This window comes from Drosophila pseudoobscura, chromosome X (assembly GCF_009870125.1).
Source record: "Drosophila pseudoobscura strain MV-25-SWS-2005 chromosome X, UCI_Dpse_MV25, whole genome shotgun sequence".
In the NCBI taxonomy this organism is placed as follows: domain Eukaryota; kingdom Metazoa; phylum Arthropoda; class Insecta; order Diptera; family Drosophilidae; genus Drosophila; species Drosophila pseudoobscura.
In genome coordinates this window covers 36842478-36861361 of record NC_046683.1, presented here as the reverse complement: position 1 = coordinate 36861361, position 18884 = coordinate 36842478, and the positions used below count along the sequence as shown (strand labels likewise).

General features: G+C 39.9%; 2 protein-coding genes across 7 annotated transcripts in view; one reads left to right on the top strand and one right to left on the bottom strand.

Annotated features, from left to right (window-relative positions):
- Positions 1 to 18884, top strand: part of LOC6899788 (glycosyltransferase-like domain-containing protein 1-like) — a 41528-nt gene that overhangs the window by 17263 nt on the left and 5381 nt on the right. Inside the window, exons 1-5 of one of the 5 annotated variants that reach the window (XM_033384732.1) lie at positions 1355 to 1465; positions 1535 to 1641; positions 1700 to 1982; positions 2054 to 2639; positions 2996 to 3279. In XM_033384732.1, coding sequence (XP_033240623.1) covers positions 1557 to 1641; positions 1700 to 1982; positions 2054 to 2639; positions 2996 to 3070 — 1029 coding nt within the window. In that variant the 5' untranslated portion in view covers positions 1355 to 1465; positions 1535 to 1556 and the 3' untranslated portion in view covers positions 3071 to 3279. Of the gene's footprint in view, positions 1 to 1265; positions 1466 to 1534; positions 1642 to 1699; positions 1983 to 2053; positions 3280 to 18884 lie in introns of those variants that run through there. The other 4 variants (XM_033384730.1, XR_004470559.1, XM_033384729.1 and 1 more) reach the window with 4 other exon arrangements.
- Positions 2 to 1124, bottom strand: sun (ATP synthase subunit epsilon stunted). 2 transcript variants are annotated; one of them, XM_033384737.1, is made up of 4 exons: positions 966 to 1124; positions 733 to 863; positions 437 to 480; positions 2 to 157 (listed from the first exon to the last, which is right to left on the bottom strand). In XM_033384737.1, exons 1-3 carry the CDS (start codon positions 995 to 997, stop codon positions 467 to 469), a joined length of 177 nt encoding a protein of 58 aa, XP_033240628.1. In that variant the 5' UTR covers positions 998 to 1124; the 3' UTR covers positions 2 to 157; positions 437 to 466. The 2 variants fall into 2 exon arrangements, with proteins under 2 accessions (XP_033240628.1, XP_001352254.1); XM_001352218.3 differs by lacking the exon at positions 437 to 480.

The following is an 18884-nucleotide window of genomic DNA, read 5'->3' as shown; positions in this document are numbered from 1 at the left end:
GTTTTTTTTTTTAAATATTTTAATTCAACACATTCGGTTTGATGTAATTTTTAAAATTGAATTATGGAGTCCCAACGGCTCTCACAATCGGTACTTCCAGATAATATCGTCTCTGAAGACCAGACAAGCGTCTAGGATTCCGACTGGGCTTGGCGCGCTGTACGAAAAGAAAAACTAAGTTAAAGCATTATAAACAGAAAAATGTCATATTTAACAGCAGTTAGCTAATGTCTTGTATGGTTAGATCACAGTTCCATCCGTTAAATGGGAAGGGATTTTGTTACTTCAATTATTAATGCGGCCACTCAAAAACAATATGGTAAAGTATTTTAAATTTCGAAGTTAACACATTGCCTTTGAAATTTTGTGTTAGTGAGATGGTTTACAAATTAAACAAGAATACAATATATGTATATGGGTGGCAGGGTTGACTCACACCTGTCTCGAGAGCCAAAATTGTTCGAACTTAAGCCTTTTCGTCTGTAATAATATATAAAAATACAACAAAATGTGTCAGATCGAAACGAAATCACCATGACGTTTGATTGACTACCCTTCTGATATAACGCGTCTATTGGGGCGATATTCGGGACGAACACTTATTCACAGACCCTAGCAAAAGCGACTTGCTAAATATATTTACATTATGTAATGTATCTATTCTCATAGCCGTTTTAGACGGTCCGATAAAAATCTGAAATCTTACAGCCGAGAATAAGGTAGAATACTTACGAGCTGGCCTACCGTTGGCCCATGGAGTAAATTTCACATGGCTTGCATTACGCTTGGCAGCATCTGTACGCAGCTCCGTGCGCAAGGCTTCACGCAGAACTCGGGCTGCAATGTTCGAGTATTGGATGTAGCTGCAATTGGAAAAATATCAAATAATTACGTAATATTTATAATTTATATATAATGCAACTGAAAAGCATTTGCATTGTAGCGTGCAACTTAAAAATCCTTACGTAATTCCAGCAGCTCTCCAGGCGTTGGTCATTTTGATCAAGTTTGTATGTCAGATTTTTCTCTTGAAGAAAAAATTGTAGCTGTTTAGAGCGTGCGACTGGTAGACGTGGAATATGCTCGATAAATAGCTATCGATACAATTAATACACTCAACGACGAGTTTCTTTTATCACGAAGCGAGTTGAAATTTAAATGATGTTGACGGTATTCCTGCCACAGCAGGAAATCGTAGAATTCAGAAGTACAGTAAATTGATTTCAAATTTAAACGAAAGCATATATTTCCCTCGGTCACACTGAATGCTTTTAAATTAGTGCATTATATCTGAGTCTCACAGCCTTTAATTGAGGTGTAGTGGAATGTTTTGTTCAAACAAAACATCGATTCTTATTGCGACATGAAAACCATCGATGACTCGATATTTTCTCATCACTAACATATGTATAAACAACTAAATAGATACAACAATACGTATGTACATACCTAAATTAAATTATAAGTATGTAAATCGCAAATGTGCCGGCGAATAGTTAACCCCACATATTTTTCAATTTTCGCGCTTTTGTAGTTGTGCCGACTGCTGAAGAGGCATGTCTTCTGTCAAGCCGCAGATATTAATTATAGAGCCATTCTATGGCGGAAGCCATAAGCAGCTAATAGATACTTTGATCGACAGTAAGTCTTATAGATTTATCTAACAGCCTTTATCTGATATTTATCATAACCCCCGCAGGCCTGAATCTAACCGACTATGAGCTTTTCAGTCTGCCAGCAACTAAGTGGCACTGGCGAGCCCGCACCTCTGCACTTTACTTTTCACAGCTAATTCCGCCTGAGCACAATTACAAAGTACTCTTCACGAGCTCAGTTCTTAGTTTGGCTGAGCTAATAGGTGTACGTCCCGACTTAGTCACATGTCGAAAAATTGTCTACTTTCACGAAAACCAGCTTGTATATCCAGTGCGTGAGGTGAAGAAGCGCGATTGTCAGTACGGATTAAACGAGATACTCTCTTGGTAAATTTATTGGGGCTACGTATGTATGTAATACATTAATACTGTAATTATAATTATATTTCAATTTTCAGTTTTACCGCAGACATCGTGCTCTTCAATTCAAACTTCAATCGGAATTCATTCCTGGACAACGTGCAGCCCTTTCTTAATATTCAGCCTGATTTCAAGCTAAAGCACATTCGCGAGAAAATAGAAAAAAAATGTGAGGTGCTTTACTTCCCCATTAAATTTCATGCGTTCCCCAATAAGCGTCGCATCGTAAATGTAGAAGTTGATGTTGATGTTGCTAACCTGGAGCAAGAGTGCTTGCATTTGATTTGGCCCCATCGTTGGGAGCACGACAAAAACCCAACTCTGTTGGTTGAGGTGCTACTCGAGTTAAACAAGCGGCAGGTAAACTTCAAGGTTACCATCTGTGGCGAGAAGTTCCCGAAAGTGCCAGAAGCCTTTGAGGGAATACAAGAAAAGCTGGGCGCCAAGCTCGTTAACTATGGCCGCTTATCGCGCGAAAAATACATAGAGACGTTGCTCACTGGAGACATCGTTATTTCGACGGCAGACCATGAATTCTACGGCGTATCTATGCTAGAAGCTACATACTGCGGTTGTTACCCCATTGCCCCTAATAAGCTGGTATACCCAGAAATCTATCCCAAGGTAAACCTGTACAACACGCCTAACTCTCTGATAAAAATGCTTTACAATTGGTGTCGATATCCGGGACCTTTCCGTAGGAACCGAGATAAATTCTTCCAGTCCTTCTCGTTTGATCAGTACTCTGCAAAGCACTTAGTGCCCAGGTATCTCGATAAAATGGGGACTTAGATTTTTAGCTTTTAATTTAAATCATAGTATAGAGAAAACTAAAGGAAAGGATCGAATTTATTACATACACATGTTATTTAAAAGTTGGTAGATCTATATTAATAGATGTGTAATGCGTACCCAAATTGACACCGATTGAAAATTGATTTTTCAAAAGAGCGATTAGAGTATAATTATTTATATTACAGCGGCTACCTATCATGAAGCTTAAGTTGTTATACACATCATACAGTGTAAAAATCTTGCTGAACGTTTATATGTAATGACTGCATCTTTCAAGTGGCGATGCAATTACTGCACCATCAAGTGGCCCGTGTGAAACCAGCAGAAAACGCAGCCCTCGAACGCGAACATGCAGGAAAGAAAGCTTTTATACTAATATGCGAGGAATATGAAAACTAAACTTACTAAGAGAACTAAGCATGCATTCAAAATACAAAAACAAGTAAAATTGCTAATTACGAGAAAGGTATGTGAGTATTAGTAATTTAATAAGGAGAGTGAATTGGTGGTGGATATATTCTGGTAGAGGGAATATCCGAGCATAAGATCCTAAACGGCTCATACAAGAAATAATTCGATCTACAAAACAGAAGGGTCAACGGTAAATAGTTTCTGGTGGATCTAGTATGAATTTTGAAGTTTATTCGGGTCAACAAGTAAGAGCTATCTACGTCACCCTCGATCAAGTTGTGTACAAAAATCACACCAAGCTTTTTCTACGATTAAGGATGGAAGGTCTATTAAAAACATTCTACTTGGGTAAGATGAAAAAAGTTTTTCTGGACTGATTCAACACGGTCTTGGTGTACTTTGTACTGAGGGCATCATACACTAAAGCCGCATTCTAAGATCGGACGAAGAAGCGAGGTATAGAGAGTCTTTGTTATATAGGGGTCCTAAAATGACTTTGACCACCTCTTTATAAACCCAAGCACGCCCATTGCCTTATTTAGCATGGTAGAAATGTGTTCAGAGAACCTTAGCTTAGCGTCTAATATAACACAAAGATCATCCACCAGCGTAATTCTCTCAAGAGAACCACCGCATAAGGTATAGTGAGCCAAAAAGGGGCTAGAACGATGAAATGTCATTACTTTCCATTTTGAGGCATTAAGGTGTAACAATTTTGCACAACACCATGACTGAAAGCTATTGAGATCGCATTGCAAGCGAGAATGAAATGAAATTTCCTTATACTGACGCTGGTAGTCAACCCGTCAGGTACAACTGAGCCAACCACCCATGATGCTGAGAGTGCTGCAGATCAACTTGCATAAAAGCAAGGTAGCGTCGGCGGAGCTTTTCATTGCCATGAAGCAAAGTCTCGCCGACATAGTTTTAGTCTAGGAGCCCTCGATTGCGTCAGGCAACTCAGTGGCTAAAGTCCTGAAGTCACAACTTTTTGTATTCAACATAGGTAAGTAGGAACAGAACCGTCGTACTCGTACGAAATATAATCCATGCTTGGCTTATGTCTCAATCCAGTACGGATGGGGAAGCCCCGACATCAATGCCAGAGGTGCGTCACTCTTAGACTTAATACTAACAACTAATTTAGACATACTACTTCCGGGCTCAGTGGAATTCGCGGATGATATAGATCCCTAGAGACCCTATCCAATGAGCTACTGGACGCATCGTGTAAACCCTCGAGAACGAAGAAGAAAAACTCTTACTTAGGAGCTACAAGAAGGAAATACGCAAGGCACAACGGAATTCGTGGAGAACCCTCCAACATGGAAAAAGTACCTGAAACCGCACGGCTTCGGAAGCTGCTCTCAAAGCAGCCCACCGTACACATTCAATTAGTGAATGAAGCCCTAACAGCACTAATGGAGACGCATTTCCCTGGATGCACCGAAGTCACTGATGGCAAAGAACATCAGGACCTAGCAATCGAGGAGCAACACCCCCCCAACAGATCTGTTAGCCAATAAGAGAATCCTTTGCGGACACAAAAGCACCAGGACTGGACGGGGTATTCCCAGCCATCATGCAGGTCACCAACATGGTTATTACCCCATGGCTTTCCGCAATATACTCAGCATTTCTAGGTACGGGCTATATCCCTAACCTATGGATAACCTCGAGAGTTGTCTTCCTCCCAAAGTCAGTAAAGTGCAGCCATGTGATTCCCAAGGATTACAGACCGATAAGCCTTACCTCCTTTCTACTAAAAACACTGGAAAAACTGTTGGACTTACAAAACAGGAATAAGGAGGGGGACTGATGTCAACCAACCAACATGCCTACACCAAATCGGAAATCGGTGGAGACTGCAATACGCTCAGTAGTAGCTACCAGTGAGAACGCCCTTCACAATAAAAAGTATGCACTGGAAGTATTCGTTGACATCTCTGGAGCATTTAATAACGTGGCTACGAACGCAATAACAAATCGCCTGGAAGGGACGAACACACACCCAGCAATCAACATGTGGATAAATAACCTCCTATGTTGTACACGGCTGCAACCGGAGTGGGGCACCGCCTCCATGGTAAAAGAGGCACACCCCATGGTGGAGTACCGTCGCCCCTTCTGTGGAATCTGGTGGTCGACGACCTTATCGAGAGAAATGAAAGGAAGGCCCGAATAATAACAGCTTATGCAGATGACATAAGCATACTTATTACTGGTATATGTCCATCGACCCTCAGCTCCTTAATGGAACGTACACTCAGGGAGATACGTGAGTGGGCGGAAGAAGTAGGACTGAGTATCAATACGGACCAGATAGACCTCGTCCTCTTTACCAAGAGGTAAAGAGCGACAGGCTCTGCTTTGTGTAACAGGGACGCTGAGGTCAACACCAACAAAAGCACTCGAAACCGTAACTGAACGATTATTTTCTACTTTAAAGCGTTGTTTCGGTATAAAGCGATCGATAGTTAAAATTTAACTAAATTGACGTTTCCAAAACTGGAATACTCTAGTCTAGGCTTTACAAATGTCAAAGTTATTCCAGTTTTCACTTTCACAAAAGTTTTCTGATTTTCACATTCCGCAAGATTTCTTTGTTTTTAAAACCAAAACATTTTCCTGGACGTAATGACGCTTTTTATACAACAAAAAGAAAAAAATAGATGACTTATCGATACCTTAACATAAACTTGACACCTATATCAAATCAAATTTACTTTTGTTTTCTTTAGATTATTTATTTATTAAATTAACAAATTATTTGTTAATAATGGTACTTAATTACTAAAGGCGAAAAAATGGAAGTTAAAAGTTAGCTAAATTTAAGTGATTATAAATATTGCATGCAATTAGTTTAAGAGAGTTCAGGGGATAGGGTTTGGCAGAGGGAGTTATAATTATGGCATAAAACCCTAAAAGGTTCATGATCAGCATAATTAGACCTACATATGGGTAAACGGATAGACCTAAAAGTACGGGTAGGTCTAGATGGAACGGCCAAGTCAATCTGACCCAAGAGAGTTTGGGAGTCAACAGTCCCGAGAAGGAGCTTGTGCACGAAAATTACGCCATTGCAAATTTTGCCATGTTGCAACGACGGCAGGTCAATAAGATTTAGCCTAGACCGGTAGGGTGGCAATTAAAAAATGCTTTTGCACGGATTCAATAACAACCTGCTGCTCTTTACACTGCGGGCTCCACACACAAGAACAATACTCCAATATAGGACGTACTAACGATATGTACAGTTGTTTCGTAACGTACGGGTCGTCAAACTCCTTGGACCAACGCTTGATGAACGCTAACACACCCTTAGCTTTATTTACAGTTGCAGCTATATGGCTGTTAACACATCTTATGATCAAAAAGGACTCCGAGGTCATTTGAACTCGAAATTCGTTCGAGGACATGATTTCCTAGAACATATGAGAAAATGTGGAGCGCGACGGTAAAATGTCATAAGTTTGCATTTGGAAAGGTTCAGAAAAAGAAGTTGAACACCACAATAGTAGTTCACTTAGATCCAGTTGAAGGCGTGTGTGCAAATACCAATCAGAGTAAGACAGACAGATTTTAATATCATCAGCATACAGTAGTGTAGTAGAGTATGTTATAGCTTGAGGAATGTCATAAGTAAAATAAACAAAAGAGGGCCCAGATGACTTCCCTGTGTCACACCTGAAGTAATATTTGTATTGAGTATTTAACACGTTAAAAAACAAAACACGTTGAGTACGGTTAGAGAGATAGGACTAAATCCAATCTAGAAGATTCGTTGGGAACCCTAATAAAGAGAGCTTGGGAATAAGCAGAGCATGGTTCACAGAATCGAATGCCTTGCTGAAGTCCGTAAAAACTACATTCGTCTGCAAACCATGTTGAAAACCACGGTGGATTAGGTTAGAAAAATCAAGAAGGTTAGTCGATGTTGAACGATGTCTAAGAAAAACGTGTTGCGACATAGATACAACAAAGATGTTGCAGTTGCCGGGTGACCAGGAACGATAGACGACAGGGTGACGATAGATTTCAATGTTTGATCTTGAACCTTTTTTGTGAAGCGGAATGATGTAGGACTCATTCCAAATTACTGGGAGACAAGACTGTTCCAAGGAGAGGTTGAAGAGAAAGGCAAGGGTTTGCAAAGGGACTGGGCACAGTGTTTTAAATTTTTTTAGGATCACTACGAAAGTTACTACTACATTGTGAAAGGTAATGATTATAACACTGACTATTAACGGCAAGGAACAGAGAGCGAGCGGAGGAGTATAGAGCTAAGGCCGACGTGGAGCCCGACTTCTGGTACTTTTTATAGAGCCGAGATTTATTATTTTTGAAATATGACAAATACTTTGAGAACCAGGGAGGCTTGGACAATACGGGTACAGTGATATATGGAACAAAAGTATTAAGGGCGGAGTAAATAGAGCTATAAAACGAGCTAACAGTTGCATCTATGTTCGGTAATGAATAAAGAAACGAATAATCAACACGCGAGAGATGTAGATCTAAATCGATAAAGTTTGTTTTGCAAAAACACTATGTGACAAGGAGCCATGGAACTGTCAGCACCTCCAGATTGTGTACACTCCAGGGATATCGACGAAGTTGGATGGTAAGGATCTTCAGGGAGTGATATTGGGCTTGCTCTAGATACCGTAGCAAGAGAAGCATCGTTAACAAACACGAGTTCAAAAAGTCTGTCTCTAATGTTTTTAACGGCATTAATTTGGACAAGGGCCCATTGATGAAGTCATTGTGGCAATTGGGAAACAACAGGTTAGCGTCATCACAAGGCAGCCAAGAAAGAAATGGGAGGTTAAAGTCCCCTATGACAATAATTCGATCATTGCACCCTAATGCATATACGACAGTATTAATTTATGTAAGTAAAGCTCAGCATCAGACCTGGGAGGATGTAAGAGCAGGTTTAATAGAAAAATGCGGAGCCAACACGAACTTTGACTGCAACAAATTCAATTCCATGGATGTTATTGAATGGGAATAACTCAGATGAGAAAACAGATTTAACTACAAGCAGAACACCACCTGCAAAAGATGGGCAGTCCATTCTACAAATAGTGTAACTATCAATGAAAATTTCATGATCATTGACAGAGGAGTTAAGCCAGGTTTCGGTAAACGCGATGGCATCGAAATCAAAGGACGCACTATTAGTATGAATTTCACGCAATTTTCCCAACAAACTGCGAACGTTCTGATAGTGCATGGAAAAATGGAACATCAGTTTTTTGGAGCAGGTTCGGTAATTCTTGGATTCGAGCTCGAATCTTTGACAAGGAACTCATGCATAATTGTATGCTCAGGCCATATTGACGGTTCTAGAGAACTGGATAGTAAAGAATCAGGGAGAAGAATTTTAAAGAATGATATGTTGCGCTTATGTGTAAATTTAGTCACAACTATATCATCAGGCGAAGTGTTAAGTTTAGAGGAAAGATGTTGTTTAACATCCTCCGTTGTAGCCTCAGGAATAAGACGAGAAACAAATATTGCTTTTCGAGGGACCACTGCTCTAAGTTGAAGTCCCGAGCGAGATCGAGATGGTGGAGCCACTCCTAAAAGAGATCTCGGTCCTGAGGCAGAAGAATTGGCAGCAATGGCTGGAGCAGGAATTGGCAAGACATCACCAGCAACCAACACACCTGCACTAGGAGCACTCACCACGTCAGAAGTGACGGCAGCATAAACTGCAGGGATGGGATTGATGCTGTTGGGAACTTGGATGCTCGAAGGAAGCACATTGCTCGGTGTAAAGAACACCAGAGCCACCGTTGGCGGATTTACAGATAACGGCGAGGCATGACCACACGGAGTAACAAATGCTTCCGATGGATGAAGGTGGGAGGCAGGCGTACCAATCGGATTAGGTTGCAAGAGATTGGTATCATTATGCGGAATTTTCTGTCTAGGCGATTCGCTCAAGAGTTTGAGCCCATGAAACTGTGATTCAAGTGCAAGTAATTTCTTATTGAGAGCCACAAATTGTTTCCGGACATTCAGAAACCCAGTTCGAGTCTGTCTCATAAATGTGCGCATTTCGGCCTCAATCACCCATCAATCAAGCCAGACATGACCAAGACAGGACCATGCGTTTCGAGATCAGATCATTTAGCCGGCCAAAATTTCCGCCACCAGCACATTTTATGTGGGCAAAATTGTCGCACAGCCAGCAGCTAAGAAATTAATCACCAATGATTACACCACCGAATTTACATTTCTTTGCACTAAAAACATTGTTGACAGCAGTAGAATCACTGTGCACGAATAATAAAAGAACTGAGTGAGAGCGCAGGTAAAATGGGAGAGCAGACAGCAGAGCGAGCCAGACAATCAGCTGCAGCGGCAATAATTCAAAATAGATGATCCAACGAAGTGCTTCTGCAGTAAATTCACCAAAGCGGAGACACAAAGGAAAAGTCCACAGAGAGGGAGAGTATAGGCAATCCAGAGAGAGTGAGAGCAAAAATGCGAGCAGCAGGCCCGCTTATGCTCACGAGAGAGTGTGGGCGATGCAAACGTTGATGCGCGAGAACAGTGCACACCGAAGAAGCGATAACGAAGAGCAGACTGTGCAAAAAACAATAACAAATTGCCTGCACGAGTCCGATGCGTTACGTTGCGAATATTGAATTTATATCAAATACTTGTTTACAAACAAAACACTGGTGATTTACACAAAGTAAAATCAAATTAAAGATGCGATGATATATCAAAACAAAGTCACAACAATGTTGTATGATATTTAAGCAAAGGGCGGAGAATGCAGGAGCAAGAAAAAAACACAACCGGCTTAAGCAAGAGCTAGAAGCGAATATAAAAAATTGTCTCTTAATACAAGCTGAAATTTGGCTCGAAAATAATAGGTCATGGCAACAACACTTTTTGTTTTGGTGCACACAGCTGACGCAGTCCGATTTGGCTATCGGAACGTTGGCAAGAAATAAATGTTTGTGCACAACAACACAAATGTGCTCGTAACAGCACACACTGTGCTCGTAAAATGCGCGTAACAGAACATCTGGGTAAGGACAGCTGCTTTCCGCCAAATTTTTTTCAAAATGTAGGTGCAACAAATTAATTTTTTTATAATTAGCAAATTAATTTGCAATATACATACATACATGCTTCTACTCACAGTTCGTCGACTTGTTAAATACCCAGGTGTTGTATCTAAGAATAAGCGCACCCTGCAAATGTAGATTATTGTTTCGTTATTATAGACCGATCAAGCGAAAATGGCTGAATTGTAGAATTTTTAAATGCCCAGTTGCCATACTACATATGTGGTATACATGTATATTTACTATGGTCTGTGAAGAGCCGCTCAACTGAGTAGATTCGACAATTTTCAAAAGTCTTTTTTACCAACTTACCGATTTATATTCATTGTTAATATAGCAAGAGAGTTTGTGGTTTTCAGGACACGTTCTTAAAGGCTATTTATTAATTCTTTCAAAAACAATACCAAAAATTCCTTTTTATTCTAGCTTAACTGAATAGGTTCAAGTGCATTATTGCATTTTGACGTCTATGTCGCTTGTAAATGACGGCATTTTTTGTTTGCTAATTGCAGTCAAAGCAATTTACGTTATTATACCCAATACTCAAAATTAGTATTGGGGTATATTAGATTTGTGGTGAAAATAACGTCCAGAAGGAAACGTTTCCGATCCCATAAAATATATATGTTCTTGATCAGCATCAATAGCCGAGCGATTAAGCCCTGTCTGTCTGTCTATCCGGCTAGTCTGAACGAGATCGTATAATTATTATAGCCAGAATCAAGAAAACAATTTCATTCTTTCTCGCTCTGTCTCTCTCTAACACACAGGTTTCATGGTCGGCTTTGCCTATTGCAAAATTTGAGTTCCTAGATCTCAGAGACTATAAGAGCTAGAGCAACCAAATTTTGTGATCCACACTCCTGTGATATCGGACCTGCACGAGTTTATTTTAAAATCTCGCCACACCCCTTTCCGCCCCGCAAAGGATGCTAATCTGGGGATATTCATAAATCTCAGAGACTATTAAGGCTAGAGTAACCAAATTTGGTATCCGCACTTCTGTTAGATCTCACTATAAAACGTATATCTCAAAATTTCGCCCCACCCCCTTCCGCACCACAAAAGACGAAAATCTGTTGCATCCACAATATTGAAGATTTGAGAAAACTAAAAACGCAGAATCATAGAGAATGACCATATCTATCAGATTGCTGTCATACAAAAGACATTCCTACATTTTTGATTCGAGTTTGTGGATATACCAGCACGACAATTCCCCCATTCATTCAACAAAATGTGAAATTGCTAAATATTATTGAAAACTTGTTGGGGTATATGACGGTGGAAGGCAATTTCAAGACACTGAGACCCTAATTGACGCCATTAAATCAGTCTACGCAACTATATCGATCAATGTTCTAGAAAATTATTACAAGTCCCTAAAAGATCGAATATATAAAGTAATATCAAGCCAAGTTGGGACTACCAAATGCTAACTTATACTTCGGAGTTATTTTAATACCCGATACTCAAAATGAGTATATATTATATTAGATTGTGGTAAAAGTGGATGTGTGCATCGTCCAGAAGGAGTCGTTTCCGACCCCATAAAGTATATAAATTCTTGATCAGCATCAATAGCCGAGTCGATTGAGCCCTGTCTGTCTGTCCTTCCGTCCGTCTGTCTCTCTCTAACACAGGTTTCATGGTCGGTTTTGCCAATTGCAAAAAAAGAGTTCAAGGATCTCAGAACTTATAAGAGCCAGAGCAGCCAAATTTAGTATCCACACTCCTGTGATATCGGACCTTGACCGTTTGTTCTCAAAATTTCGCCCCACCCCCTTCCGCCCGCACAAAGAACGAAAATCTGTTGCATCCACAATATTGCAGATTCGAGAAAACTAAAAACGCAGAATCATGGATAGCTTAAATGAATAGGTTCAAGTGCATTATTGCATTTTGACGTCTATGTCGCTTGTAAATGACGGCATTTTTTGTTTGCTAATTGCAGTCAAAGCAATTTACGTTATTATACCCAATACTCAAAATTAGTAGTGGGGTATATTAGATTTGTGGTGAAAATAACGTCCAGAAGGAAACGTTTCCGATCCCATAAAATATATATGTTCTTGATCAGCATCAATAGCCGAGCGATTAAGCCCTGTCTGTCTGTCTATCCGGCTAGTCTGAACGAGATCGTATAATTATTATAGCCAGAATCAAGAAAACAATTTCATTCTTTCTCGCTCTGTCTCTCTCTAACACACAGGTTTCATGGTCGGCTTTGCCTATTGCAAAATTTGAGTTCCTAGATCTCAGAGACTATAAGAGCTAGAGCAACCAAATTTTGTGATCCACACTCCTGTGATATCGGACCTGCACGAGTTTATTTTAAAATCTCGCCACACCCCTTTCCGCCCCGCAAAGGATGCAAATCTGGGGATATTCATAAATCTCAGAGACTATTAAGGCTAGAGTAACCAAATTTGGTATCCGCACTTCTGTTAGATCTCACTATAAAACGTATATCTCAAAATTTCGCCCCACCCCCTTCCGCCCCACAAAAGACGAAAATCTGTTGCATCCACAATATTGCAGATTTGAGAAAACTAAAAACGCAGAATCATAGAGAATGACCATATCTATCAGATTGCTGTCATACAAAAGACATTCCTACATTTTTGATTCGAGTTTGTGGATATACCAGCACGACAATTCCCCCATTCATTCAACAAAATGTGAAATTGCTAAATATTATTGAAAACTTGTTGGGGTATATGACGGTGGAAGGCAATTTCAAGACACTGAGACCCTAATTGACGCCATTAAATCAGTCTACGCAACTATATCGATCAATGTTCTAGAAAATTATTACAAGTCCCTAAAAGATCGAATATATAAAGTAATATCAAGCCAAGTTGGGACTACCAAATGCTAACTTATACTTCGGAGTTATTTTAATACCCGATACTCAAAATGAGTATATATTATATTAGATTGTGGTAAAAGTGGATGTGTGCATCGTCCAGAAGGAGTCGTTTCCGACCCCATAAAGTATATAAATTCTTGATCAGCATCAATAGCCGAGTCGATTGAGCCCTGTCTGTCTGTCCGTCCGTCCGTCTGTCTCTCTCTAACACAGGTTTCATGGTCGGTTTTGCCAATTGCAAAATAAGAGTTCAAGGATCTCAGAACTTATAAGAGCCAGAGCAGCCAAATTTAGTATCCACACTCCTGTGATATCGGACCTTGACCGTTTGTTCTCAAAATTTCGCCCCACCCCCTTCCGCCCGCACAAAGAACGAAAATCTGTTGCATCCACAATATTGCAGATTCGAGAAAACTAAAAACGCAGAATCATGGATAATGACCACGCACGCACTCTTTGTCGTGTCGTTCCATATTAGCGGCGTCTGCTGGTCCGGTTGCTGAATCTGGATCAGATCAGATCATTTTTGTAGCCAAAAGGAACAAATCAATTTTCAAAAACAATACCAAAAATTCCTTTTTATTCTAGCTTAAATGAATAGGTTCAAGTGCATTATTGCATTTTGACGTCTATGTCGCTTGTAAATGACGGCATTTTTTGTTTGCTAATTGCAGTCAAAGCAATTTACGTTATTATACCCAATACTCAAAATTAGTATTGGGGTATATTAGATTTGTGGTGAAAATAACGTCCAGAAGGAAACGTTTCCGATCCCATAAAATATATATGTTCTTGATCAGCATCAATAGCCGAGCGATTAAGCCCTGTCTGTCTGTCTATCCGGCTAGTCTGAACGAGATCGTATAATTATTATAGCCAGAATCAAGAAAACAATTTCTTTCTCGCTCTGTCTCTCTCTAACACACAGGTTTCATGGTCGGCTTTGCCTATTGCAAAATTTGAGTTCCTAGATCTCAGAGACTATAAGAGCTAGAGCAACCAAATTTTGTTATCCACACTCCTGTGATATCGGACCTGCACGAGTTTATTTTAAAATCTCGCCACACCCCTTTCCGCCCCGCAAAGGATGCAAATCTGGGGATATTCATAAATCTCAGAGACTATTAAGGCTAGAGTAACCAAATTTGGTATCCGCACTTCTGTTAGATCTCACTATAAAACGTATATCTCAAAATTTCGCCCCACCCCCTTCCGCCCCACAAAAGACGAAAATCTGTTGCATCCACAATATTGTAGATTTGAGAAAACTAAAAACGCAGAATCATAGAGAATGACCATATCTATCAGATTGCTGTCATACAAAAGACATTCCTACATTTTTGATTCGAGTTTGTGGATATACCAGCACGACAATTCCCCCATTCATTCAACAAAATGTGAAATTGCTAAATATTATTGAAAACTTGTTGGGGTATATGACGGTGGAAGGCAATTTCAAGACACTGAGACCCTAATTGACGCCATTAAATCAGTCTACGCAACTATATCGATCAATGTTCTAGAAAATTATTACAAGTCCCTAAAAGATCGAATATATAAAGTAATATCAAGCCAAGTTGGGACTACCAAATGCTAACTTATACTTCGGAGTTATTTTAATACCCGATACTCAAAATGAGTATATATTATATTAGATTGTGGTAAAAGTGGATGTGTGCATCGTCCAGAAGGAGTCGTTTCCGACCCCATAAAGTATATAAATTCTTGATCAGCATCAATAGCCGAGTCGATTGAGCCCTGTCTGTCTGTCCGTCCGTCCGTCTGTCTCTCTCTAACACAGGTTTCATGGTCGGTTTTGCCAATTGCAAAAAAAGAGTTCAAGGATCTCAGAACTTATAAGAGCCAGAGCAGCCAAATTTAGTATCCACACTCCTGTGATATCGGACCTTGACCGTTTGTTCTCAAAATTTCGCCCCACCCCCTTCCGCCCGCACAAAGAACGAAAATCTGTTGCATCCACAATATTGCAGATTCGAGAAAACTAAAAACGCAGAATCATGGATAATGACCACGCACGCACTCTTTGTCGTGTCGTTCCATATTAGCGGCGTCTGCTGGTCCGGTTGCTGAATCTGGATCAGATCAGATCATTTTTGTAGCCAAAAGGAACAAATCAATTTTCAAAAACAATACCAAAAATTCCTTTTTATTCTAGCTTAACTGAATAGGTTCAAGTGCATTATTGCATTTTGACGTCTATGTCGCTTGTAAATGACGGCATTTTTTGTTTGCTAATTGCAGTCAAAGCAATTTACGTTATTATACCCAATACTCAAAATTAGTATTGGGGTATATTAGATTTGTGGTGAAAATAACGTCCAGAAGGAAACGTTTCCGATCCCATAAAATATATATGTTCTTGATCAGCATCAATAGCCGAGCGATTAAGCCCTGTCTGTCTGTCTATCCGGCTAGTCTGAACGAGATCGTATAATTATTATAGCCAGAATCAAGAAAACAATTTCTTTCTCGCTCTGTCTCTCTCTAACACACAGGTTTCATGGTCGGCTTTGCCTATTGCAAAATTTGAGTTCCTAGATCTCAGAGACTATAAGAGCTAGAGCAACCAAATTTTGTTATCCACACTCCTGTGATATCGGACCTGCACGAGTTTATTTTAAAATCTCGCCACACCCCTTTCCGCCCCGCAAAGGATGCAAATCTGGGGATATTCATAAATCTCAGAGACTATTAAGGCTAGAGTAACCAAATTTGGTATCCGCACTTCTGTTAGATCTCACTATAAAACGTATATCTCAAAATTTCGCCCCACCCCCTTCCGCCCCACAAAAGACGAAAATCTGTTGCATCCACAATATTGTAGATTTGAGAAAACTAAAAACGCAGAATCATAGAGAATGACCATATCTATCAGATTGCTGTCATACAAAAGACATTCCTACATTTTTGATTCGAGTTTGTGGATATACCAGCACGACAATTCCCCCATTCATTCAACAAAATATGAAATTGCTAAATATTATTGAAAACTTGTTGGGGTATATGACGGTGGAAGGCAATTTCAAGACACTGAGACCCTAATTGACGCCATTAAATCAGTCTACGCAACTATATCGATCAATGTTCTAGAAAATTATTACAAGTCCCTAAAAGATCGAATATATAAAGTAATATCAAGCCAAGTTGGGACTACCAAATGCTAACTTATACTTCGGAGTTATTTTAATACCCGATACTCAAAATGAGTATATATTATATTAGATTGTGGTAAAAGTGGATGTGTGCATCGTCCAGAAGGAGTCGTTTCCGACCCCATAAAGTATATAAATTCTTGATCAGCATCAATAGCCGAGTCGATTGAGCCCTGTCTGTCTGTCCGTCCGTCCGTCTGTCTCTCTCTAACACAGGTTTCATGGTCGGTTTTGCCAATTGCAAAAAAAGAGTTCAAGGATCTCAGAACTTATAAGAGCCAGAGCAGCCAAATTTAGTATCCACACTCCTGTGATATCGGACCTTGACCGTTTGTTCTCAAAATTTCGCCCCACCCCCTTCCGCCCGCACAAAGAACGAAAATCTGTTGCATCCACAATATTGCAGATTCGAGAAAACTAAAAACGCAGAATCATGGATAATGACCACGCACGCACTCTTTGTCGTGTCGTTCCATATTAGCGGCGTCTGCTGGTCCGGTTGCTGAATCTGGATCAGATCAGATCATTTTTGTAGCCAAAAGGAACAAATCAATTTTCAAAAACAATACCAAAAATTCCTTTTTATTCTAGCTTAACTGAATAGGTTCAAGTGCATTATTGCATTTTGACGTCTATGTCGCTTGTAAATGACGGCATTTTTTGTTTGCTAATTGCAGTCAAAGCAATTTACGTTATTATACCCAATACTCAAAATTAGTATTGGGGTATATTAGATTTGTGGTGAAAATAACGTCCAGAAGGAAACGTTTCCGATCCCATAAAATATATATGTTCTTGATCAGCATCAATAGCCGAGCGATTAAGCCCTGTCTGTCTGTCTATCCGGCTAGTCTGAACGAGATCGTATAATTATTATAGCCAGAATCAAGAAAACAATTTCTTTCTCGCTCTGTCTCTCTCTAACACACAGGTTTCATGGTCGGCTTTGCCTATTGCAAAATTTGAGTTCCTAGATCTCAGAGACTATAAGAGCTAGAGCAACCAAATTTTGTGATCCACACTCCTGTGATATCGGACCTGCACGAGTTTATTTCAAAATCTCGCCACACCCCTTTCCGCCCCGCAAAGGATGCAAATCTGGGGATATTCATAAATCTCAGAGACTATTAAGGCTAGAGTAACCAAATTTGGTATCCGCACTTCTGTTAGATCTCACTATAAAACGTATATCTCAAAATTTCGCCCCACCCCCTTCCGCCCCACAAAAGACGAAAATCTGTTGCATCCACAATATTGTAGATTTGAGAAAACTAAAAACGCAGAATCATAGAGAATGACCATATCTATCAGATTGCTGTCATACAAAAGACATTCCTACATTTTTGATTCGAGTTTGTGGATATACCAGCACGACAATTCCCCCATTCATTCAACAAAATATGAAATTGCTAAATATTATTGAAAACTTGTTGGGGTATATGACGGTGGAAGGCAATTTCAAGACACTGAGACCCTAATTGACGCCATTAAATCAGTCTACGCAACTATATCGATCAATGTTCTAGAAAATTATTACAAGTCCCTAAAAGATCGAATATATAAAGTAATATCAAGCCAAGTTGGGACTACCAAATGCTAACTTATACTTCGGAGTTATTTTAATACCCGATACTCAAAATGAGTATATATTATATTAGATTGTGGTAAAAGTGGATGTGTGCATCGTCCAGAAGGAGTCGTTTCCGACCCCATAAAGTATATAAATTCTTGATCAGCATCAATAGCCGAGTCGATTGAGCCCTGTCTGTCTGTCCGTCCGTCCGTCTGTCTCTCTCTAACACAGGTTTCATGGTCGGTTTTGCCAATTGCAAAAAAAGAGTTCAAGGATCTCAGAACTTATAAGAGCCAGAGCAGCCAAATTTAGTATCCACACTCCTGTGATATCGGACCTTGACCGTTTGTTCTCAAAATTTCGCCCCACCCCCTTCCGCCCGCACAAAGAACGAAAATCTGTTGCATCCACAATATTGCAGATTCGAGAAAACTAAAAACGCAGAATCATGGATAATGACCACGCACGCACTCTTTGTCGTGTCGTTCCATATTAGCGGCGTCTGCTGGTCCGGTTGCTGAATCTGGATCAGATCAGATCATTTTTGTAGCCAAAAGGAACAAATCAATTTGCACTGGCTACGCAGCGCCTGACGTCACGCTCAGACTGATTTTCTGTCTCTCTCGCACGCACTCTTTGTCGTGTCGTTAAATATTAGCGGCGTCTGCCGGAGGAGAGCCATATTGACCAAGTATCGGGTATAAATGCAGAGTTGCGGTCTCCGCAGCAACTCACAACGTTCCCCGTCGTTTTATGTTAAAATAAGCAGCAGATGTGCTTTTTGAATTTTTAAATTCCTGAATCTATGCAGTTGATCTAGAATAAATAGGCATTTTTTGTAATTTTTTTGATAAAATTAATAAAAAGCCTTAAAAAACGTTTCCTGGAAATCACAAACTTTCTTGTTATATTAACAATGAATCTATCTATACAAAAAATGTATTGCATATA

Excerpts from the sequence above, each read along its gene's own strand:
- sun (XM_001352218.3), bottom strand. The coding sequence starts at position 997 with ATGACCAACGCCTGGAGAGCTGCTGGAATTAC. Across the intron at positions 864-965 it reads TGGAGAGCTGCTGGAATTAC|CTACATCCAATACTCGAACA; the intron begins GTAAGGATTTTT and ends TTCCAATTGCAG. Across the intron at positions 158-732 it reads GGCCAACGGTAGGCCAGCTC|CGCGCCAAGCCCAGTCGGAA; the intron begins GTAAGTATTCTA and ends CTTTTCGTACAG.